The sequence below is a fragment of the Nanorana parkeri genome, unplaced genomic scaffold (genome assembly GCF_000935625.1).
Source record: "Nanorana parkeri isolate BGI_ZX_2015 unplaced genomic scaffold, ASM93562v1 scaffold1972, whole genome shotgun sequence".
Classification (NCBI taxonomy): Eukaryota; Metazoa; Chordata; class Amphibia; order Anura; family Dicroglossidae; genus Nanorana; species Nanorana parkeri.
In genome coordinates this window covers 188586-213530 of record NW_017308240.1, presented here as the reverse complement: position 1 = coordinate 213530, position 24945 = coordinate 188586, and the positions used below count along the sequence as shown (strand labels likewise).

The following is a 24945-nucleotide window of genomic DNA, read 5'->3' as shown; positions in this document are numbered from 1 at the left end:
TATAAAGGTTAACATTGAGGACCTTTTAAAAATGCTCACTGCCTGCCTATCTGGCTTTAAGGATTGGAGTTGATCACCAGAATGACTATTTTCCATTCTAGTGGCTCTAAATCTGGCCATACACTCGGGGCCGGATTTCCCACAAGGCCCACCCTTGGGGCAGCAGAGGTGTGAAATTCATATCTCCCGACGCCTGGGACATGCAGTTCTGGGCGCTGGGCGGGTAGTTGTTTTCTACATTTAGCCCTGCTTGTTTTGTACAAGTGATCTCAGCGATGTCAACAAGATCACATGTATGCAGCCTGCAGGTCTGCCATTCTCCATGGTGGGGGGTTGGTTGGCGGGTAGGGGGGCGCACTGAGGAACCTGGCCTTGGGGCAGCAAAGAGAGTAAATCCGGCCCTGCATACACTGATAGATTGTCCTACAACCTTTCAGAACATTTCATATTGCCATCAGTCATTCAAGATTTCAATTGAATTCAAGTTTGGAAAACATTAAAGTGACATTAAACCCTCAGATTTTTTAACATAAAACAATAGTCATGTGTGCCTTAGTGTAATCCATGGTAGTTTCCCTTCTCTTTGCTGCTCTTCCTTTTAAATCTGTATCTGTTCTCATGCTGGGCAGAACTTCTGTTTTGCAGCAGACTGCCTTGTCTCTGGAATGGATACACGGTGTCTGTGTATACGTTTCTATAGGCTTGTAACCTGAGCCAGCACTACAGGAAGAGGCCCTGAGCTGCAAAGGGAAGTTCTCCCCCAGCATGAGAAGACATGAGGATTTAAAAGGAAGAGCAGCAAAGAGAAGGGAAACAACCATGAATTACAGTAAGGCACACATTACAGTATTGTTTTATGTTAAAAAATCTGAGCGTTTAATGTCCCTTAAGTTTACAGAACACAAACCACATTCACTGAATCGTGTTCAAGAAAAAACAAAATGTCCATCGTGCCCCTTCAATTTTTTTTGTTACTATGGTCAAAATCGATAATCAGTTTGATCACATTATTAAAAAAATCCAACAAATGTTCCAAAAACAAATGTGTTCAAAGGAAATTCTACTGTTCCATGGCCAGCTAGAGTATTGAAGCCAGGGGTTTAGCATGACAAGCAGGGTTCAAGTGGGAGGGGGTTTAACAGCAGAGAGCATGCTAAGCATTAAGCCAATGGGATAGCAGCTATAGAGGGTATTGTATGCGCTTACAGCCATCCAACATATGTTCTTGAATGCTGTAATTCCTCCATAAACACCCTGAAATCATTCTGCCCATCACTCACAGCTGGTTCTGGCCTGTCCCCTCCTCCACTTTACTATTTGCTCATCACTGTGATAGGCAGCCTCAAAAACCAATAGTGGGGCGTGGGAGGCAGTGAGCCAGAGATGGTGAATGCAGGAGCTGACCATTGTTTCCAGCCAGAAGGGTTCACTTTTGGGCTCTTGGGTAATTTGCAAGATAGCCACAAGAGCTTGCATGTACCCGGGGGAGACGACTATTCTATACAAATTTGTATTACCTAATGTGATACATTCAGCCCCAGTTATTTGTAATATGGGAACTGCCTTTGCTGACGGACCAGGGTTTTCACCCTGGACCCTTCTTTATGCCAAGCAATGAGTGAATATGAAAGGCTTCTATACTACATACTTGTTACAGGTCAGTAGCCAGTGGGTGAGGACATGAAGTGGGGTAAGGTCCTCGGAGATCTATCAGCAACCAGTGGGTAAGGCTATGGACAACAATTTCAATACAAATTAGTAACTAAAACACGATATTGTAGTCCATCACAGGAGTGAGCTTGGAGCGGTGACTACTTTAGGACAGTGCTCCCCAACCTTTTTATCGCCGCGGACCGGTCAACGTTTGATAACTTTACCCCGCGGCCCGCTGAGGGGGGGGGGACGTTGATTATTTATATTTTAGATTGTTTTGATTTAATAATTTTAATTTCATTGTATTTAAACATGCCTTCAAAATAAAATACAGTTACACCAAAAAATGAATATAAAGTGATTTAACATTTTAACTCACTGGTGTGTGGGAATCAACTGTCCCGATAAATCCATATTTCAAGTAGGACTCATGGTATTGTCTGTAAAAGTTACATGTTTCTTTGATGTTGAAGGCCCTTCTTCTGTCTCTTCACTGGGCCTTTTCTTTTTCCCAGGGAAACTTTCTAACGACGTCTGTTTCGTACTCATTTTTGTTAATTTGTGGGTTAAATTTGAGCAAACACAATATACACGTACACCAAGCACGGTTAAACATGAGAAAGTACCGGTGAACAGAGAGAAGAGCGATACACACCTTCTCTTTACCAAAGCTACAACGCCACTGCCGCTTGCAGCCGCTCAGCTCAGACGTCACCTAAATCCGCCCCGATATCACGATATTTTGCTCATGCGCGGTATTGGTGCGGCTTTAGGTGACGTCTCTCAGCTCCCGGTTAACCTCTCGTCCTGGAAAGACCGAGAGAAATACACCACAGTAAATAAAATGGAAATAATTTAATGTTCCTTGGGCAGCCCGGTACCATTTGATGCACGGACCGGTACCGGTCCGCGGCTCGGGGGTTGGGGACCACTGCTTTAGAACACACACAGGGACCATGGGGGAACAAAAGTAGCCCCCCTCCAGAAGGAAGGACAGTGTCAGCACCAATTCAGAGATGATTGGAGGATCTACAGCCGAGTGATACACAAATAAGATAATTGTTTTGTTAATAGTTAAGGGACTTGAATGGATTTTTAAGATTGAACTCCTGAGGTTAGTGTCAGTTTAAGAGAACCTGTTGCTTTGCTCTGCATTGGAACATTTTGGGCACTGGGGGGAGCTTCTCTAGGATAGGTATTTAAGCAGCTGATAAGAGGAGTCACAAGGGAGGACCCCATTGTTGTGATTCTCATTCATACTATATTGGGCAGACTGTAGGCAAGGAGATGGTACCGAACCCTGCAGGCTCTTCAGTATATCCAGAATAGTGACACTATTAAGAAAAACTGACTGGACAGAAATGCATTAATTTAAAAGAGAACTATGAGGTGAGTGTTTTTCACTCACCTCATAGTTCTAGCCGGCATGTGACAATGAGACTGTCACAGGTCGGCTCAGTATATCGAGAGGTGAGTGAACATATACTGGCGTTCGCTCACCTCTCGATCCTTTCACGGCTCTCTGCAGTGACAGGGGAGGGGCTGGATTCCCCCCGCTCCGATCCGCCAGCGCTGTAGCTTAGGGTATACTGAGCTTAGGGTGACGGGAGGACGCTAGTTTGTGGCCTCCTGTTACCCTAAGGAGACCTATGGGGAAAAGCCCTAACCCCATAGTTCTCCTTTTAAGGGTCTATTTATAAACAATTCACAGATCCATTTGCCCTGTAGAGGGAATTCTTATTTCCTATGAGCCTCAGCTCCATCTAGTGGCCATGATGCAGTGTTACATTACATTCACCCTGAAAATATACCAAGAACATTCATTTTTGCCTCTATTTGCACAGAACGGAATGTCCAGATATTCGCAGGGTGAATGGCTCTGTAAATTATTTATAAATAGATCCCTTAGTGTATTTCACAGTTCTGTTTTGGCAATTTTTTTTTTTTCTTAAAGGGTTTTTGTATTGTTTTTATGAACTTTAAAAAAACAAGTACATGTCACGAAGGCAAGAAGTGATGTAGACACAGACTGCAAGTACACTTATGTATTTGTATTGTCTTTACGTGAATGTATATAGATTTTTTACCCTTGTGGCACAGGTATCTGTCTCAACCATGCCCAGTATATGTCATTGATACAGAGAAGAGTGGTGTAGGATGAATAGGTCTAGATCAGCAGTAGCCAAACGTCAGCTCTCCAGCTGTGGTCAAAACTACACATCCCCATGAGGCATTGCAGGACTGAAGGGCACATGCATGACTTCCAAAGGCAAATGCATAATGACGTGTAGTTTCACATCTGGAGGCGGGCAAAGTTTGGCTACCCCTTCTATACAGATACTCAAAGGAAACAGCACAACCTACATGTCTCCATTAATTTACTTACCTGGACCAGATTGAATGCGATTTCTGGAAACATTCTCTGGGTGGTGTAGGCAAATGTATACAATGGGAACATAAGGTTAACCAATCCTTTCAAATCTTGAACTGTCGAGAGTCTCATGCTCTTTTTCCAGTGTATAGCTTTCAATTGTCGGCATAAAGTTGGAGCAGTGAAGGAAGATTGGTGTATTTTAGGGCAGGTTTGAAAGATCAAAAGGTGGGTTGCAGATATTCCGTGGTTTTTTTGAACTGATAAAATGAGTAATCAGACCAAATCGCAGGGCACCTCCACTCCATATGAAGCAATCCAGCCTTCGTGAGGGCACCTAAAACGAGAGGGCACGGGCACCCTTTGCATTTGTTAGTATAGAGCAGGGGTAGCAAACCTCCGGCCCTCCAGCTGTGTCTGGAACTACAAATCCCATGAGGCATTGCAAGATTCTCACAGCCACGACTCCTGAAGAGAGATGCATCTTGGGATTTGTAGTTTCACCACAGCTGGAGGTTTGCTACCCCTGGTATAGAGTATAATACACTATGTGCAGAAGCCGGATGTTTGATATCTCTATTTTCTTTCCTCAGGTGGAGTCTCTCCTCACCCTTCCCCTGTCTCTGGCCTTTACAAGCTCCTCTCAGGGATATACCCATTTCCGGCAGCGTGGTCGTTATGCCTACACTCTACCAGTTTTCCGCCTACCGGGACACAAGGTGTGGGGCCTCACTGCCATGATGACAGACTCCGCTCTCTCACTGCTCTTCCCCGGAAGCTACAGCAGTGTCCTCAGTGGCTCTCGCTCACGATGACATATTGGATTAATAGGACAATACAAAACATGTCATGCGACCGCCACAATAAAAGTTGTCTTTCTTCTTTTTATATGAAGTCTGCTCATACACAAAGCCCTTCCTACTTTGAGATCTACAAAAATGGCAACAAGACAGGTCAGCTTAGAAAGTTCGGGTTTATTAACACGTATGAACACAAGGGGCACAAGCCGACATTCTGTTCTGATAAATAAAGCGGATCGGGCTATGTGTGCACTCAATTGCTGGCCTTCTGCTTCTTGCCCGCATGGAACAGTCTTATCCTCTCCTCCAATTCTGGACGGAAATGACGAATTAAACCCTAAAGGAAAATAAGGATGGTTACGTATGAGAACAAATAGGCAAGCCATACTGAGAACAGGACATAATACCAAAGGACAGGCCACCCAATACCATTGTTTTAGTTGTGTGTGGATGCCAGTGGTGCTACAAACAAGTCATCCCCTAAAACCAATTAAAGTCATAAATAGACAGGGGTGTGGAAATGGAGGTTGGAGTCTATCAATATTTTCCTGTTAAAAAGTTGGACGTGGTTACTACTAATGGCTCAGCAATGTAATAGGCACCGGTGCAATCAGCTCGCCGTATCAACGCTGGCCAGACACATCCCCTTCCCATTCTCTGAAATGTAAGTCTGTGATAGGACACTGGTGCTGAGGGGTGTGGCCATTACTCAGCTTTGCCAGATCAGACTACTGCATTGTGAGGGCAGCAAGCAACATTTTAAGGCATTTCCAAGCACAAAACATTCACAACTTCTAACATGGAGATAAAAAGGTGTGAGAATATAATTAGTCTTCAAAAGAAAACCTTTCCTACGTAGCTACAGAATGAGAAACTAGCAATGTCACCCTTCATGTTCTGTCTGCCTGTCATGCTGACCCTCTGGCATTAAAGGAGAACTATGAGGTGAGTACTTGTCACTCACCTCATAGTTCTAGCCGACCTGCGACGATGAGACTGTCACGGGTCGGCTCAGTAGATCGGGAAGTGAGCGAACACATACCGGCGCTCGCTCACTTTTCGATCCTGTCAATGCAGAGAGCCGTGATGGGAGGGACTGGATTCCCCCCGCACTGATCCTCCATCGCTGACTGGCGGAACGGAGGGGGCGGGTACAGCTGGCTCTGCCTCTAGATAATTGTCGGGACCCGTTTTGCGGCGTCTCAGTATATAGGGAGCTGTAGCTCGCGGTATACTGAGCTTTGGGTGACGGGAGGACGCTAGTTTGTGTCCTCCCGTTACCCTAAGGAGAACTATGGGGAAAAGCCTTAACCCCATAGTTCTCCTTTCATATTGGCCATCAAGAATGTGGATAACTGCTGTCAATGACCTGCAACATGTATGTATATTAGGAAAGTACTGAAGCCAGGCTGCATATGGGTCTGGTAACTAGCATTTGCAGAAGGCGGCTAGCCAAAGTTTTATCAACACAGCCAGGGAGCGAATACTTTAAAAAGGTGAGTTTAGCAAAGCAGCCTCCAGGATTTTCATGCGACAGAGTCCCTTTAATGCCCAGAGGAAGCATGAAACGTATGAATACCAGAAAACAAAACTATTACTTCAAAGACTTACTAGTCATACCTTTTGCGATCAGGAAATAAAACTAAGTAGTAAAGTATATCACCAGCACGCCAAAGTCAGATCTTCAAGGAGTGGTCGTTTTATTGACGTGCACGCATCTCGTCATAAAGCAACGTTTCAGGGTCCCTTCATCAGGCATGACTGATGAACGGACCCGAGTGGCCCTGTTGCTTTATGACGAGAGCCCTTTTTGTTGGTAGGCCTGAACTCAGCATCTCCCTCCCCTTCCATGCAGAAGTCTTTCTAATAGTAGGGCCACCGCACTGCAAGATGGATTTACCTGCACTGGCCAAGCCGCGCCATCTCCTAAAGCGCAGATCGTGTGACCTTCTATTTGCTTGCTGATCTCCCACAACATGTCTATCTCGGCCTCCTGGGCGTTTCCTTGGCACATCCTCCACATCATTGTGTTCATCCAGTCCACCCCTGTGAAGATCAAAAAAAGGTAAAGACCTCTATAGCAGGAGTGGGCAAATGCCAGCCCCCCATCAGTGGTAAAACTACAAATCCCATTAGACACCGCCAGACTCTGAAAGCAACAGGCATGACTTCCAGAGGCAGATGAATGATGGGATTTGAAGTTTCAGCTGGAGGGCCAAAGTTTGCTCTATAGCAGTGGTTCTCAACTCGTTGCGGCGACTGAGGGAGCTCACGGCTAGGAGGAGACCAGCGGCCGGCATGACTTATGCGGCGTGTGAGGCAGCTCGCGGCGGGTGAGAGAGCTCACGGCTAGGAGACGAGCAGCGTGCGCGGCTTCGGCCTGTTCGGTGGGCATGGCTTATGCGGCGGCCTGTGCGGTGGACACGTCGGGAGCAGCGTGTGACGCGTGACGTGCGACTCAGGCCGCGTGCGGAGCCCCGAACAGGCTAAGCAATCGATAGCCGACGAATCGACGATCGAAAACGTTGCCAACGTTTTCAATCGTCGATTTTAATCGACTTAATCGATTAACTGTTGCAGCTCTAGATGGCATACAGTCTTGTTCTTTCCTGACCAGACTTTTTGAAGCTTAGATGCTCAGACCATGTTTAGCAGCATCAATATGCGTCAGATAACTTGGACAGTAACTGTATGACTAGTTTTTCAGTCTGACATTAGACCTGAGAACTAGGAACACACACTGTTGCACGTTCCTAGTTCTCTGCTACGTACATGCCTGCTATATACTGAGACTGCCGCAGCCTGAAAGGATCCTGACAATTCTGTTGAGATCCACCCAGCTGTCTGACAGCGGGCTCTGCCTATCTAGAGGCATAGCCAGCTGTGCCCGCCCCCTCGCCCGTCCGTTCCGCCAGTCAGTGTTGAAAGATCAGAGCGGGGAATCCCTATAGGAGACGGTGAGTGACAGTCACGGCTCTCTGCAGGGATAGATCGAGAAGTGAGCGAGCGACGGTATGTGTTCACTCACTCCCGATCTATTGAGCTGACGTGTGACAGTCTCATTGTCACATGTCGGCTCGAACTAAGAGGATGAATGTAAATCACTCGCCTCATAGTTCTCCTTTAAGCTTTGAAAATGAAAGATAGTAGCTGATTGGTTACTATGGGCAACAGATTCTGTCTGCTCCAGTTTTGGTACATTTCCCCCGATGAATTTAAGTGCAAAGGATACTTGATGTTAAACTGACCCTATTATCAGCATGGACTGTCATTAAAGTACATCCGTCATCACAGAAATGAAGAGGATGGCGCTGTGGTTATCTGGCTGTCATGGCAGGCAACTAGCATCCTAAGGAAAGTTTAGCAATGGCATTTGTCAGGACTCTTGTGATAGATTTTACTTTATCAAAGGGAAACCTATCAAGAAAGAATATACGAGCTGCCATTGCTTTCCTTCTTCTGGACATCCTAGCTGCCGTGATGTTTCTAGTAACAATACATTGGAGTGACAGACCCAGACCCAGATACACAGAAGACACATTTCCTTATCTTTATACTAGTTTCAGGAAAGTATCAAAACCAACGCTCCAGCATGACAGCCAGACAACCACTATTGTCAGGAGACGTCATCAAGTCAGCTCCTATATGTCTCTATATTTCAGGTGTACAATACTTTAAAGAAGAACTCCAGGATGCACATCGCTTTATATATCTTTAGGTCCCCCTCAGTGGAAGCAAACTGCTGTAACGATTTATCATAAACGTTCTTACTTTTCTTGTAATTCTCATGTTTAGCTTCCAGTGATGTCACATCCTCCTATTATTAGATCCGTCCTTCCTGCAGCCATTGGGAGGGTCTAGGTAACAGTGTGTGCGTCATATCCTGGCATAGAGAGCCGACTACATCTCCCATCAGGCATTGTGAAATAGAGTATGTGGGAGGTGTGTGTGGGCAGAGCTGAGAGTGGAGATGGGAAGAGCTACAAAAGGAACACGCGGGAAATGCTGAGTAAGATACATTTTAAAAGGGCTCAGTGTTGAATCAATAAGACCGCAGCTCTGGTAATATGATCCTATATTGTGAATGGTCAGCTTCTGCCAGCCACTCCCTGCAACTGAGAGGCACCGCATGAGGCAACAGGGATCGGCGTAAAACTGTGAGTGAGGGAAGCTGGGACGGGGCTGGCTGTAAATCTATTGCTATAGTGTACTGGACGTGTGTAATGTATATGTAGTACATATATACAGCACATACCTCCACTACACTCCAGCAATAGAGTTACAATTCTCCGCTGCTAACATGAATAGGTTAAATCATGATCCATAGTACAGAACATGTAGTTGTACTATGGATCATTTAAAGGCACCTGTCCCTTTAAGAAAAAGTATCGGTAATTGGTATCGGCAAGTACATGAGGGGAAGTACTTGTACTTGGGCCTGAAAAAGTGGCATCGGGACATCCCTACCTGCAACCAACCAATCAGCCAGCCAACAGAAAACTGAGATTTAGAACTTACAACAGTTCGGAGTCTCCAGTAAAACACAGTACACTGAATGAATCAGGACGGGTTCACATCACAAAGAGTGCGTAACAGAGCGTTAGGCCTCTAGAATGCAATCTAGCCGGCTTCCTGCGTTCAGGGGCGGGAGGGGGTGTGGTGGTGCATTGAAGTCAATGGCACTGTAGCCACACACCGCACCCGAACGCGTGGCACATTAGGGTCTGCATTCCGGTCCAGTGCGATCTGCAAAAACAGTGCATGCAGCATTTTTGCAGATCACACTGGACCGGAACGCAGGTACTAATGTGCCACGCGTTCGGGTGCTGGCGACAGCACTGCGGGGGGCGCGTGGCTGCGGTGCCATTGACTTCAATGCACCGCCATGCCCCCTCCTGCCCTTGAACGCAGGGAGCCGACCAGGTTGCATTCCAGAGGCCGAACGCACTCTTTGTGGTGTCAATCGGCCCTCAAAGAATAATGAGTCTCCAGTAGAACACAGTACACTGAATTATTGGTCAGGTTGCAGCAGTGGTAAGGAACAGACAGCTTTGTAGGGAGATGAGAGATGACACACAGAGTTTGAATGAGAAGAGATCCTCATTTAGACTTTCACCCTTTAGGTGGAGTCAGCTCCTGAGCTTCAGTTCACTTGTCAGCAGACTCAGCAAGTGAACCGATGAAATTGATTCATGAATGGGTTAATTTGAATGAACAGTTCAAAATGAACCGATTTATGGAAAAGGTGTGTGGAAGGAGGAATCTCACACTGGGCCAAGCTTGAGTATCTTGCTAGTTCGCCCCGCTGACTCTCAAAATACCTGAACAACCTAATTGGATGCAGGCATTGTTCAGGTATTTTGAGAGCCAGCGGGGCGGACCAGCAAGATACTGAAGCTTGGCCCAGTGGGAGATTCCTCCTTCCACACAGTTTAGCGTAGATGGAGGAATCTGTTGCACTTTCTCCATCTGACCACAGAACATCTGCAGATAATCTATAGGTGTGTGGCCAGCTTAAGACTGTTGTACTCCACCCACTGCAGTGTGTGCTGGGATGTGATCACTTCTTTCCTGGCTGCAATAGAACTACAGGGGGGAGGTTATTAGACCACTGGCCAGGCTGATAGGCTGCACAATGGCTAGTGGTCTAACAGAAAGGAAATGAGGCAGAGGGCAGGAAGCACAGGCTTGTGCCATGGATTCTGGAAGACTACATTGCTAAGCAGAAAGGTTACCATAGATTTTAATACTTCCAAAAGCTAGTTACAGTAGGCCAAAAGGAAGTCCTGGAGTTCTTCTTGAAAGGCTAACATGGGCTTAATTGCAGATTAGATTCAAGTAAAGTACAATTTGTTTACTCTGCTTTAGTATTTTGGGGCAAGATAAAATCAGCTGATGCCTAAAGACTGATATAGAAGTGAGAAAACCAGCTTAGACGCATGCCATACCTTCTCTGCACGGGGTGCACTGACCGCAGCTTTCGTGCTTATAGAACTCTATAAGACGGGCAATAGCGCGCACAATGTCTGTCTGCAATGGAAGGACAGGGTCAGGGCATTTCCAGATCATAGTGACAATCATGTATGACTTTCATAAGACCCGACTGCACTCACCGATTTATCCATCACGATAAGCGCAGCTGTTCCGAGACCGGTCTGGGCCTGAATAAGTGCATCGAAGTCCATGAGGACGTTGTCACATACAGAGCGGGGGATGATAGGGGTGGAGGAGCCTCCAGGAATGACACCCAGCAGATTATCCCAGCCACCAATGACACCACCTGAAAGAACCAGAGAAACAGACATCACCAGAGAGATCACATGACCAGGGTAAGGCAGGCCAAGGGGACATGACAAGCCATCTCTGTTAGATGATTGGAAGTTCCCTGGGAGAGCATCGCTATGAGAAAACCATTAGTCAGGACAACAGCCTCTTTCCATTATAACCGTGTAACCTTTCACGCTCAGAACTGACGTTTAAGAGAATATAGGAGGGTTCCTGATTATTAGTTTCACCCAGAATGATCAGCAATAGCTGCCTATAGCTATCTACAATTGCAGATTTGCCAGGTCCGTACGACGTACTGAGCTGGCCAGCTGGAAGCACTTTTGTAGCTCCGTACGACGTACGTCCTTGGCAGCGAAAGGGTTAAATCAACTCTGTCATACAAGATTAATGTATAAAGCAAGCGCCTGCATGTCAAAAAGAAACAGAATACTTACCCTCCCCACTGCCTGTGTAGTGAATATCCGCTCCAATCCCAGGGGTATTTAAAAACTGCTTTTCCAATGACTAAAGCGGGGACCCAATTTACTTGTCCCTCATGGCAATCTACCTGTCCTGATACAAAAAATCATTGTAATCAAAACCGTATGTAACCGTGCTAAGAAGTGCTTCTGATTGGTCAGCGCGGTCACCTACAAGTGCTCGCAATTTGCAAGAGAAGGTTAAAATCCAAGGCACAGGGCTGCGCTAGTTGGCAGTATGGGGTATAGATAGTACAGTCGTACTGGCGGAGGAGACGGACCGTTCGCCGAAAGGCTAGTATAGCGGGGGGAGGGGGTGGCAGGGGAGGCGAGGGATCCCAATTTGAGCACTACTGCCCTGCTACCACAATATGGCACACGGTGGAATGGGGGCAGCACTGAGCGCACATACATACACACATGCCCTATGCATGCGTCTAATCACATGCAGATTGTGGGGGCAGTGGTGTTGGCTTTTTTTTATTTTAATTTTTTTTTACTTCTTAAAATGTATATTATTTTTTTTACTTTTTATTTTTAAAAAAATAGTTTTTATTCCATAATTTTTACTTTTTATATTTTTTTTTTCTTGACGTAACTTTATTGCGATCACACAGGGGCTAACAAGTGATAGTTTATCCTGACCTCCAATACAGGCGTTCAAGCACAGCATTGTAATCGATCACCTGTGACAGCCGAGACAGGAAGTTCCTGTCTCTCTGTTCACAGAGCAGATCGGAGACCGGATGTTCTCTGCTCCACAATCTCCATCCTGAAGTAATTTGCCATAGTCTCCCAGAAGAGCGGGGGACCCTGAAAACCATGGCAGAGAGGGAGATGTCCAGAGCTTGGAGGGGAAGGCCTGCGGGGGGCTGGATCATGGAAAGAGGAGAATGGGACAGGGACAGATGGTTAAGCATACTGATTACTAGTGATCCGTCCAGCTCACTTACATAAAACGGCTCCCCTGCTCTATATTTAGCCTTGCTTGCCCGCAGAAGGGCTAAATGTAGAAGAAAAACACCTGCCCGGCACCTAGAACTGCATGTCCCGGGCGTCGGGCTATACAAATTGCGCACCCTTGCAATCCACTCTGTAAAGTCTGCTGGGAAACCAACACTTCCTAGAGTACTGATCTCATTCGGTTGACCTCCATGTCACGATAGGACACAGATTTGACATGGAGGTCAGCAGGAGGATCCAGCGAGAGATGTGGTAGACCCAGGAGATCAGCAATCCAGGAAGAGTTTGCTTCCCAGCAGACTTTTCAGCATTGCAATTCCATTTCTTCTTCACAGGTATGTGCTTGGGTCTCCCTAAGATATATCTTCAGAGGGACTGTACAAGCATGTTGGAGAGTCCTTGGCCTGTAATTACGAAAGATAAGGCGATACTTTAATGTCATAAATAGTATTTCCCCCAAAGCCATTGCTTCTTCTGCACAGGCTTATTCTTATTCATTTTCCTCTGCACTGCCTCACATCTTCCTACCTGTACCAGACACTGCAGTCTAGTCATTCAGTACCTGCGTGTCTTTCTATCAGCTCCTTCAGTGGTATGGACATCTCTTCCTCCACGGTACATGGATTGTTGACATGACCAGAGATGTTGAACAGTTTCGTTCCTGAATTTCTTTCCCGGCCAAAGCCGGCAAACCAGGGTCCTCCACGTCTGCAGATGGTGGGCGCGACTGACACGGTCTCTACATTCGCAACAGTTGTTGGGCATCCAAAGACTCCTACAAGGCAGAATCAGACACCAGAACTTGATTATTCACCACCTCCTACCGGGTTTATAGTAGTGAACCCAACGCTGTAAAGAATTGACAGTATGATAGGCAGGCAGTGATCTGGCATGATCCAGTGAAGGTTTTGGTGTGCTTAGTGTTAAATGCCAACTCTAGGTGTGTGTGCCATCATGGCAGCGCTAGTAGGTGAAGATGTAGAAAGACCTTTAATCAGTATCCCGTAACTTTTTTTTTCCCCCCCCCCCCAGCTAAAATAGAACCAGTCATGACTGGGCTTATGCAGGAATCTAAATAGTCAGTCTTCATGTGGACCCGCACTCATTTTACAACAGGTGCTTACAATCTCTGCGCTTCCAATTCCCTCTATTTTCCCACCAGATCCCAGTGTAAGTGCTTACAAAGGCCCAAGGACCATCTTCTTGCCCCATATTGCAGCGCTCTGTCCTAGAGACTGGCCAATCAGGTGTTAATTGCTACCTTGCCAGAATCAGGGAAGAAGAGTTGCATGCTCTACCACATTCAGAATACCCAGGTACTTTACTGGGCTCTAGCAGGCAAAGAGGAGTAATGAGGAGGAGGCGTAATGAGGAGGAGGCGTAATGAGGAGGAGGAGGAGGAGGAGGGGTAAGGAGGAGGAGAGGTAATGAGAAGGAGGAGTAATGGGAAGGAGGAGGAGGAGTAATGAGGAGGAGGAGGAGTAATGAGGAGGAGGGGTAATGAGGAGGAGGAGTAATGAGGAGGAGGAGGAGGGGTAATGAGGAGGAGGGGTAATGAGGAGGAGGAGGAGGAGTAATGAGGAGGAGGAGTAGTAATGAGGAGGAGGAGTAGTAATGAGGAGGAGGAGTAGTAATGAGGAGTAGTAGTAATGAGGAGGAGGAGTAATGAGGAGGAGGAGTAATGAGGAGGAGCAGGAGGAGGAGTAATGAGGAGGAGCATCTTTCATTTTAAAATCTTAACCGCACAAATTGAAGAGAGAAGCAGATTGGTTGCCATGGGTATCTGCTCCAGATTCTGTCTGCTCCAGTTTTGATAAATTCCACCCATGATGTTTTACATGTAGCATGATGTACATGATGTTTTTTTTCCTAAAGGAACTTGTTATTTAGTATAGTGGACTATCTTAGGGCTGCAACAACTAATCGATTAAATCAATAATTGATTATGAGAATAGTTGGCAACTAGAGAGAGAGAAATAGAAACAGAGAAAGAGAGATTTTTCAAATGCAACCATTCGTTTAGTTGAAAAAATAAGCGGGCAACTAATCGATTAGCAAAATAATTGTTAGCTGTAGCCTTACAAAACACATGCAATCAGGATGGACCGCTTCTGTGCGATAGGCCCCAAACGTATAGCACTGAGCGATTCCTCAATGAGTATAACCAGAAAAACACAGATTCCTTTTTCTAGATGTCATTAATAAAAGGCAGCTTCTTACCAACATCAGCAGGAAATGGGGGTTTGAGACGGGGCTTCCCCTGCTTCCCTTCAATACTCTCGATCAATGCGGTCTCTTCACCGCAGATGTATGCCCCAGCTCCCCTCACCACAAACACGTCAAAGTCAAATCCAGAGCCGCAAGCGTTTTTTCCGATAAATCCCGCCTCGTACGCCTCCCGAATGGCCACCTGTTTCAATGAAGAACAGGAAGTTTAAAGGGCTACAGCACATTAACACAATGTTCATTTGTATCAGAAAATGCTTAGAACAGGAAAGAAAAGGGAGGCATAGAAAAGTCTAAACAGCAACAATGTATCCTGCACTTTACTGATCTGCATACTACATGAGCTCTATACACAATTCTTTAGATGATGCAACTGGCGATAAAGCCATTCCAATCCCATTTGCTACAGAAGCTGATGAAGCAGATCTCGGCTTCATCAGCTTCCCTGGGGGTCTCTAGGTGACATTAGGGGTCTTGGAGACCCCTGATGTCTCCATAAAGAGGACCTGTCATGTAAATGGGCCCCATATGTGATAGCAATAAAGTTGTGTAAAAAGAAAAAAAAAAAAGAATACAAAAAATAAAGACACATATATTATTATTTTGTTTTAAGTCCCCCACATAACCACGCAGATATGAGACGGGTGCACCTACGATTGCGCCTATTGTGCCACCCATCTTACATATCGCCGCGAACGTCGGGAGTGCAAGCAATAATTTTAGGGCCATTAATCACTGATAACACTAAACTGATGAGCAATTAAAGCGTCGCCTATGGCCAGTTTTATAACAATTTTGGGAAACTTTTTTTTTATTTTTTTTAACATAAATTGCAAGGCTATAATCCGGTCATGCTGACCGGTGACATTTTTGACTGAGTGGTGAGACACCAGCACAATTGCCTTGTAATGTTGATGTTCCCCTGTTGACCCTGCTGAGGTAGCAGATCTGAAATAGTTTTTTTAGTGTGTATGAGCCTTGTGTATCTGGTTTCAGGTGGGCAGAGCCACACTATCTATAGTGCTGTCCTTGAAGATGATTGGGGGGTGGCGGGGCTGGGGGAGAAACTATCTACTAAGAGGATTTCTAACAACCTTTAAAAAGTCTTGTCGGGGCAGGCGAGTACCTGGAGATTGGATGCCTCGTTGTAGAACTCTCCACGGATGTAAATGTAAGCAGCTCGTGCGCCCATACTGCGGCCGGCCACCAGACAACCCTCCACCAGCTTGTGCGGGTCATGCCGCATGATCTCACGGTCCTTGCAGGTCCCCGGCTCCCCCTCGTCTGCATTGACAACAAGGTACTTAGGCCTGAAACATCAAGCAGAGGGAGAATTGCATTGACTTTATTAAGGGAAGACACCAGAAAGTATACAGAGACCAGCATCATGGAAATTCTCTAAATAAAAGGTGTACAGAGACTGCTACAGACAAAAACCTGCAAACTTTCCCCCCAAACATCGTATCCAACAACAATGGCATGAGCAAAAAGCTTTTCAGTTTGCATTCCTTTGAATTAGATTTGTGCTGCAGTTCTTTGAAGGAAGCCTGTCACAAGAGAGATAAGGAGGCCGTCATTACTGGTCTTTCCTTCTAAAAATGCAGATTTGTTGGTCATTAGGCGGACCCTCTGGCTTTGAAACAAGAAAAACAAAACCCCCAAGAGGTACTGGGACATTAATTCGTGCACAGCAATGAAAGTAGGATGTTTATCGGCAAGCTCATTGGCTCGGATTATGCAGCTCAGAACAAAAAACAGGAAATCCATCCAGTGAGTAACCAGACTGTCACTCAAGGCAAAAACTAGGAATGCACCGATACCGATACTAGTATCGCTATCGGTGCCGATACCGAGTATTTGGGCAAGTACGAGTACTCGGCCAAATGCTCCGATGCCTAGCCCGATACTTCCTGTGTCAGGAAGCCGGGCAACGCGTCATTACACGGTGCCCGGTTTCCCAATTGGCCAGGAAGCGGCTCCATGCTCTCTCATCACTTGTGATGAGAGCATGGAGCCGACTTACCGGCTAATCAGGAAGCCGGGCGCCGTGTAATGAGGCGTTAAAAAAAAAAAAGTGCTGTAGCAGAGCCGAGACCAAAATCCCCAATTCCTTTTTGGCGTGTCCAAAGAGACCTCTGATCTTGGATGCCCTGACATAATGGACCCTCTGTGTAGCCCCTCCGCACCATATCTTCAACTAATAAAGATGTACTGGCTACTGAGGCTTTCTAAGCTGAGGTGGTCTTTGCAAGAGTTTGTTGAGGTCCAACTGTCACTCAGAATATGTGTGCACACCCAAACTTTCACCATCTAACCTTTCCAATACTACTACAACAAGTGGATCCTAATACCCTCCTCACAATACCCTAAACTGTCATAGCAGGTGTAGCGCACATATCTACTCTACAATCTTTCTTTATAATATATTGGCTCAAACCCGAAGCATTATGCACACCGAAGGCAATAAAAACCTGACAAACCCAACAACCCCTCCCTGCTTTATTCAGAACAAACTAGAGAGTAAAGGGACATTGTTGCTTTTGCAGACCTCTCCTCATTAAATCTATGTGCTTGACTTCCAAACTGATCCAACAGCTTCAATCCTTGTTGCATCTCTGACCCAGAGCAAGTATGCAATGTGTTTTGGCTTTGTTTAGTGACAAACTATTAACCCCTTCATGACTGAGCTTTATTTCCGTTTCTGTTACTTGGAGAAATATGGGGTTAAGGCTTTTCCCCATAGTTCTCCTTAGGGTAACGGGAGGACACAAACTAGCGTCCTCCCGTCACCCTAGGCTCAGTATACCGCGAGCTGCTGCTCGCAGTATACTGAGACGCTGCAGTATACCGCGAGCTGCTGCTCTCGGTATACTGAGACGCTGAAGCGGATCCCGACAATTGTGCCGGGATCCGCCCAGCTGCGTGACAGGCAGAGCCAGCTGTCAATCTAGAGGCAGAGCCAGCTGTACCCGCCCCCTCCCCCGTCCGTTCCGCCAGTCAGCGCTGGCAGATAGGAGCGGGGAGAGGGGAATCCAGCCCCTCCCCTGTCACGGCAGAGAGCCGTGACAGGATCGAGAGGTGAGCGAACGCCGGTATGTGTTCGTTCACCTCCCGATCTACTGAGCCCACCTGTGACAGTCTCATTGTAACAGGTCGGCTAGAACCATGAGCTGAGTGAAAAGCACTCACCTCATACTTCTCCTTTAATGACTGACACACTTAATTTGTTTCTGCGTGGTTCTTCACCGGCAGTAATGTACTTTCTGCACCCACACATTGTTTTTTTTAGAGAACAGATAGGACAATATGGTTATATCACATATGTGTGCTAAAGGATAATTAAAGTCTCCTTTTTTTAGCTAGCAAGCAGTAGATCTATGCAAAAAGTGTAAAAAAAAAAAAAACCTGCATTAAACAGAGGTTAAAGTGACATTAAAGTAAAAATAAAAATGATGTCTCTTAATCCGATCTTCTTCTTTCCCGATTTTTTCATCTGTCCCTACAGCGGTGCGGCGGCTCTCCCATCCAGCGCTGACTCCTCTCTGCTTACAGGCACTTCCGATCCCGCGGTGTCTGCATGCGGATGCATGCGTCCATAGGCTTACCTTGCTTCTCTGCTCGTCTCCCGGGTGAGAATCCGAACTGCGTATGCGCCCGCCCCAGGATGCTTTGCGGCCACTCGAGCAGTGTCAGATTTTTGGGCGGGAGCGCGTGGCGAAAACAGGGTAAGTTAAAGCGTTTTTTTTTTTTTTACTTTTTGCCTATATCTACCGCTTGCTAGCCGTAGATATATGCTAAAAAACGCAGGGTTTAGAAACCCTTTAATACTCACCTGTGTCTTCCCTGCGCGCTCCCGTCTGAAAATGTGAAGATCCCCGGGCGGCCGCAAAACATCTTGGGGCGGTTCACATTTTCGGGCGGGAGAAGAGGAGAGACACAATGTAAGTATATGGACGGCGTGCACCCGCATGCAGACACCGTGGGACAGTAAGTACCAGCAAGGACAGAGGAGTCAGCGCTGGATTGGAAACCAGCAGCAGCGCTGGAGGGACAGATGAAAACAACAGGAAAGAAGAAGATCGGATTAAGAGACATTATTTAAGGTAAGTGCTGACATTAACATTGGGGGAGGGAAAAAAACAAATTGACATTAATGTCACTTTAATGCCTCACTTAGGATGAAAAAAATGTAAAAAAATTAAGAGAAAAAAATGTAAAGAAAACACATTTTCCCCAGTTTTGATTATTATTGTGTTTTAGAAAAAATAGTACAGCTTAAAAAAAAAAAAATACATTACAATAAATTCATTTGTTTGTCCTTTATTTGGAAACATCTCACATCCCTAGGATTGGAGAATTTCTTTTGTACTTCTGGCCCTAAAAGCTAATATTTTTTCCCTCTAAAACCTATTAGTGGTTAGGTGGCCTACAATGTCACTGTAAAAAGTGTCAATAACGGTCACACTTCGTAACAGCGAGACATACTTTGAACAATGCCATCATGAGGGGGTGAAAGAGAAAAATTAACCCCTTAGGGTGAAGAAAAAAAATCTGCAGATTTTCATTATAAGGGGTTAATTTCTATAATAAATTAAATAAAATATATTTGTTATATTAAATTTTTTTTTTTTATTATTATTTTATTTCTTTACACTTTTTCCCCACTTGTTTTGTCTATTATATTAAGCAGCCACTATAACAGCTTGATAATTATTATTTTTTTTTAAATGTTGGTTATTATAAGGCTGCTTAAAACTTAGGAACAGCCAATAATAACCTTAGTGACTGATCCTGTAGCATGTCAGGGTCAGATGTCACTAAACACATCTGATCTTTCTTAGAAGTCTGATACAATGTTTCATTTTGCTACATATTGCTATGAAGCATAGCAATATGTAGCAAGATGAAACATTGTACACATCAGGATCTGTGCAGAGCTGTCAAAACAGTGATATAGCAGAGCTGTTCACATGGCTCTGTTGACACTGTCAGATACATGTTCGCTGGTGTCTGTAAAAGCTTAATTCCTTTATTAATGGATGCCTCAATACTGAGGCATCCATTAATGAACGGAGCGGCTTTTAAAAGCTCCAAATAGCTGATCACGTACCGTGTATGCGGTCAGTCATTTGGGCACTTCATGCTGCACAGTCTCCAGTTATGAAGAGGTTAAAGACAAAGCCAGACAGATTAAATTGTTCAGGAAGAAGTCAGCAGGGCAACCTACATGTTTCTCTCCATAAAGGTTTACTATAATGGTCCTTATTTTACCTTTCCACTGAAGCCAAAAGGATTTCCCTTCTCATCATCCTTATACATCAAATGAAAGTTCAGTAGGTGTTACACAATCAGCGCAGCAGTTCCAGATAAAGTGGTATTGTGGGGTCCACTAATGCCAATCCAGTTTGCCTCAATGCCCTACACAACATCAGAGCTTACAGGCCGTCAAAAAACATGGTTGCTGCAATATCCGCACAGTCCCAACCACCTTACCTTCCATCAGATGGCTTGTTCATGAAGCTCCATTTGAGCCCAGTGGGGAAGCCAGCTCCTCCTCTTCCTCTCAGTCCTGAAGACTTGATCTCTCCCAATATCCAATCCACCCCTTTCAGCAGAATCTCCTTGGTCTTGTACCAGTCACCACGGCTCTGCGCTCCTTTTAACCTGCAAGTAAAGAGGAGGGAAAGGTAGAAATCAGGCTGCAATAGTTTGAAAGCCAAACTCCAGAAAATGTTGCCCCTTTATACAGGGGCGTAACTAGAAATCCCAGGGCCCCATAGCAAAATGTAGTATGGGGCCCTGTGATTTCTAGTTATACCCCTTGCAGAGCCCACTTGAGATCCCACGCAGCCTACCTGACGGTGACCCCGCAGAGCCCCCCATAGACTTTCTATGGGGGGCTCTGCAGGGTGACACCCTCAGATGGGCTGGTCGCACTCCTTACCTATCCGCCTCCTCTTCCTGCACGCTCGCTGATGGACCCTGCCTCCTCCCCTGCTGTCGACCACGGGCCCTGCCTCCACCTCCACTGCTGGCTCTCATTGACTTAGCAGCGGCTGAGGAGAGCAACGAGCTGCTGCGCAGATTACGGTGATGTGTGCAGATTACAGATTACAGTGATGTGTGCAGCGGCGTGTTCCTGTTCACAGCCGCCAGCAGAGGATACCATAGCGACCCAGGCGGCAGGCTCGTCCTTATAGTCACTGAATTACCCGTAGGGGAGGGGGGGGGGGATCCCTGCAGGGAGCCGTGAGTGACAGTAACGGCTCTCTGCAAAGATAGATCGAGAAGTGAGCGAGCGATGGTAGGTGTTCGCTCACTTCCCGATCTATTGAGCCGACCTGTGACAGTATCATTGTCACAGGTCGGCTAGAACTATGAGGTTGAGTGATTTTCACTCGCCTCATAGTTCTCCTTTAAGGAAGACAAGCATGGGTAGTAAACCTGCCTGAAAGCAAAGACAGAATCCCAACAGACAATGGCTTTTCCAGAGGAAATAAGAAGACAAAGTAGGAAAATCAAGCAGAGATCGGCCAAGCTCACAACAAATGTAGCTCACCTCCAATCGTGACGTCCATACAGATTCGTGAAAATTCGGTCCTCGTCGCTCAAAGGTCCAAACTTTGTCTTCTTTGGTGCCTAGTAGGAAAAGTTAAGAAGTGAAGTTTGTACTAGAAGAGCAATCCATGGCCATTTATGCACTTCCTGTTAGGAGAAGGGGATTGGGGAATTCCGATCCAGAGATCTCACTGCTGAAGCCACACGAGATGCCAGTAGGCGATTCAAATTCTTAGTGCAGCCGTAGGTAACCTCAGCACTTCAGCTGTGGTGAAACAACAACTCCCATCATGTCTCTGCCTCTGGGAGTCTTGCCTGTGGCTGTTAGAGTCAATGCCTCGTGATCTACCGTCTTCCCAAGTCCGCAAATAAATTTTGAATGAACCAACCCTTTAATTCTAAATATTATCTAAATATTCCACTTTCAAGAAAAGAACTTCCAGAGAGTTCCAGCTATAGAAATCTATATTATACTTACATTGGTCCAGCTTGGCACCACGACATCCCCACCCCTCATCCAATCACAGAATGCTCACTATTCATTCATTAAAATACTAGGTGTTCTAGTATGTGTTCTCTGTGCTGTGTTTTCACAGCAGTGGGGAAGTCACTCAGCACAGTGGTTGCCCCTAGACCCGGAGGCTCACTTTAATACACCGTAGTATAGGGCTGAAATAACTAATCGACCAAGTCGATAATAATTGATAATGAGAATTGTTGACAATTTTAATTACTGATTAGTTGGTCTGTCGATTAGTTGGGCTGCTTGTAGCTCCTCACACCCTCCCCGCCTCATTTGCGTGTGTGTTAGTGACAGGCCGGGCTGTCCCAGGGAAAAGCATTCAGGAGTCCTGGCAAACGCCTAGCTGAGCGTGCACTGACTGTTCAGGCACTAGCCAATCGACTAGTACGCATGAATCCGCACGTCAGGGCTCAGATTCAAGCCTGTAGCCAATCGGATTCCCCCAGACAAAAGCATCTGGCGAGAGGAGTTCAAGAGAGAAGTCCGCTTGGTAAAGTCCTGCACAAGTTCCTTCTATGTCATACGTGACATACACCAGGGATGAGAGCTATAACCAATATATGTCTATTAAATATGTCTATTAAATAATTAAACAATAAAATAATATTAACCAATCAATATTTAATATTTATTAATTTACTGATACTTTTTCTTAAAGGGACAGGTCACATTTTTTCTAAAGCAATACAAAATCATGATTTTAGGTCAGTTTCTTAAGCACTTCGGGGCCGGCCATAGTAAAAAACCGGCCGCCCCGGAGCTCTCTAGATCTGAGCGGGCTTCTTTAGACGTCCGCTCAGACACGCCTCCCCGCGCACGCCCAGCAAATGGCCGCAATTTAAAAACAGGCAGCGGTGCATACAAGCGATAGAGCCGGCGGATCGCTTGTATTTTGCAACGATCGGATCGTTACACGAGCTCCCTCCGGTCCCCTCTCCTCTGAAAGAATGCGGAAGTGTTGTATAATACATCACTTTCGATTAATTGAGAAAAAAAAAATTACAGTCGGCCAACTAATCGATTATGAAAAAATTATCGTTAGTTGCAGCCCTACTGTAGTAGCTGCAGTATACGGGATCAATAATATACACTTACATGGTACCAGGCTGGACCAGTGTAAGTATTTATACATTTCTAGAGCTGGGGTTCAGCTTTAATATGTACACTAGCTGGACCAGCTCTTTTAAAGGAGAACTATGAGGGGAGTGATTTTCACTCATACTCATAGTTCGAGTCGACCTGTGACAATGATACTGTCACACGTCAGCTCAATAGATCGGGAAGTGAGCGAACATATACCGTCGCGCCTCTCACTTCTCGATCTTGTCCCTGCAGAGAGCCGTGACCGTCACTCACGGCTCCCTGCAGGGATTCCCCGCTCTGATCCTCCAGAGCTGACTGGCGGAACGGACGGGGGAGGGAACAGCTGGCTCTGCCTATCACGCAGCTGGGTGGATCTCGACAGTAATGTCGGGATCCGTCCCGGCTGCGGCGGTCTCAGTATATGCTGTAGCTTGCGGTATACGGAGCTTAGGGTGACGGGAGGACGCTAGTTTATGTCCTCCCGTGACCCTGAGGAGAATTATGGGGAAAAACACTTGCCCCATAGTTCTCCTTTAAATGTTCATATGTAATTACTTTTCTATTTCAATCCTCAGGCAGATACAATGATCTCAGACAGTCAAAATTACAAATCAACATTCCAATGGGGTTTTTTTTGCCCTACATCTATAGCAACAGCGCTCCTTCAGCAGACAGACTTCATCATAATCGGCCCATTGCCTCTCCCAGAAGTCAGCACAGAGCTTGGGGCTAATGATAGCCAGCCTACAGCATGTCATTTCACATCTTCTAATATTTATTCAGTTTTACTGTATGAAAGTTTCATCTTTAGTAAAAAGTTGAAAAAAGCAATGAACAGATGAAGAAACGCCAGTGTAAAGGGGAAGGGGGGCTGATGCTATGTTTCCTTTTACAACACGATCACGTGACACAACCTCACACTCAACAGCAGTTATCGGTATGTACAGAACAGAAGCGGGTAAGTATACGCAAGTAGTAACTAGTACTTTGCTATAATCCCTGCAATGCCCCATTCTGATCTGAGAAGAGGTTGTTGTTTTTTTTTCCTATTAGGGGGAAGACGACTCACCGGCTCAGGCGCTGTGGAGTTAAATCTAGCGAAGGCGACAGTAGATGCTGGAGAAGGGAGCGGAGCACGGAGGATCTGCCGGAGGGAGAGCATCATTCTGACTGGAGATGGCCTGCGACCCAATAAAAAGGACAACAGATGTGTTAAAAGCTTCTGGTATAATAAAAGAAGGAATACAAGAAGGCAGGTTATAGATTTCTAAATAACGGTTTTCCCTTTACGTTTTATAAAAGCGCCAAATGGACCACTTAGCGCCAACACCAAGGCCTCGCCATCCGCTACGGCGCAGAATTACTCCACACCATTTATAGAATGCAGCCCCCTGTTATCAACAAATATTCATTCATTGTTCCAGAGAACCCCCCCTCCCCCCCAACTTTTTCACTGGGTAATGCACACAAACACTCACAATTATAACAATCCAGCAGTGTTCTGTGTGACTCCACAACTGGTCCTGCGCCGCCATCTTCTTCTCCTCCTACATCACAGATGCACCATAGACTACCACAACGACATACATCAGAGGTGTGGAATTCCTATCGCCCGACGCCTGGGACGTGCAGCTAGTTGTTTTTTTTCTAGAGCAGGGGAGCCATATTGTACAAGTGATCTGCTTATCTGAACCCCCCCCCCGGTACACACTAGGGTGCGCCAACTGGTCCATCCCCCAAACAGATAGGCAAGGGCCTGGGGCGCAAGGCTCAATTCATTAGTCTCCACCAAATGCAGTCTCTTTTTATAGCACAGTCACACTATAAATACGGCAAAAGTAGTGATCACTCACTGCAGAGATGGAACAAATGCATTTTTTCTGTTGCCGTCACCACTGGGGAGATATCACCCACACTTACTTCCTGTCCTGGTGACACCTGTTCCGGGAAGAACAGCGAGTGGAACTTTTACAACAGCAATACCAGTTTAACTTCCTTACACCGCCAATAAAACTTTATATA

General features: G+C 45.9%; 2 protein-coding genes across 3 annotated transcripts in view; one reads left to right on the top strand and one right to left on the bottom strand.

Annotated features, from left to right (window-relative positions):
- Positions 1-4868, top strand: part of NUDT8 (nudix hydrolase 8) — an 11525-nt gene extending 6657 nt beyond the window's left edge. Inside the window, exon 4 of the mRNA XM_018572236.1 lies at positions 4618-4868. Coding sequence (XP_018427738.1) covers positions 4618-4839 — 222 coding nt within the window. The 3' untranslated portion in view covers positions 4840-4868. The remainder of the gene's footprint in view (positions 1-4617) is intronic.
- A 110-nt stretch (positions 4869-4978) lies between these two features.
- The window catches only part of NDUFV1 (NADH:ubiquinone oxidoreductase core subunit V1), a 20891-nt gene continuing 924 nt past the window's right edge, over positions 4979-24945 (bottom strand). Inside the window, exons 2-11 of one of the 2 annotated variants that reach the window (XM_018572229.1) lie at positions 23993-24104; positions 21319-21398; positions 20253-20423; positions 15886-16069; positions 14754-14943; positions 13096-13308; positions 10938-11104; positions 10773-10854; positions 6725-6870; positions 4979-5161 (exon numbers count right to left, since the gene is read on the bottom strand). In XM_018572229.1, the coding sequence (XP_018427731.1) occupies positions 5078-5161; positions 6725-6870; positions 10773-10854; positions 10938-11104; positions 13096-13308; positions 14754-14943; positions 15886-16069; positions 20253-20423; positions 21319-21398; positions 23993-24088 (1413 nt within the window). In that variant the 5' untranslated portion in view covers positions 24089-24104 and the 3' untranslated portion in view covers positions 4979-5077. Of the gene's footprint in view, positions 5162-6724; positions 6871-10772; positions 10855-10937; positions 11105-13095; positions 13309-14753; positions 14944-15885; positions 16070-20252; positions 20424-21318; positions 21399-23992; positions 24105-24945 lie in introns of those variants that run through there. The other variant, XM_018572230.1, reaches the window with a different exon arrangement.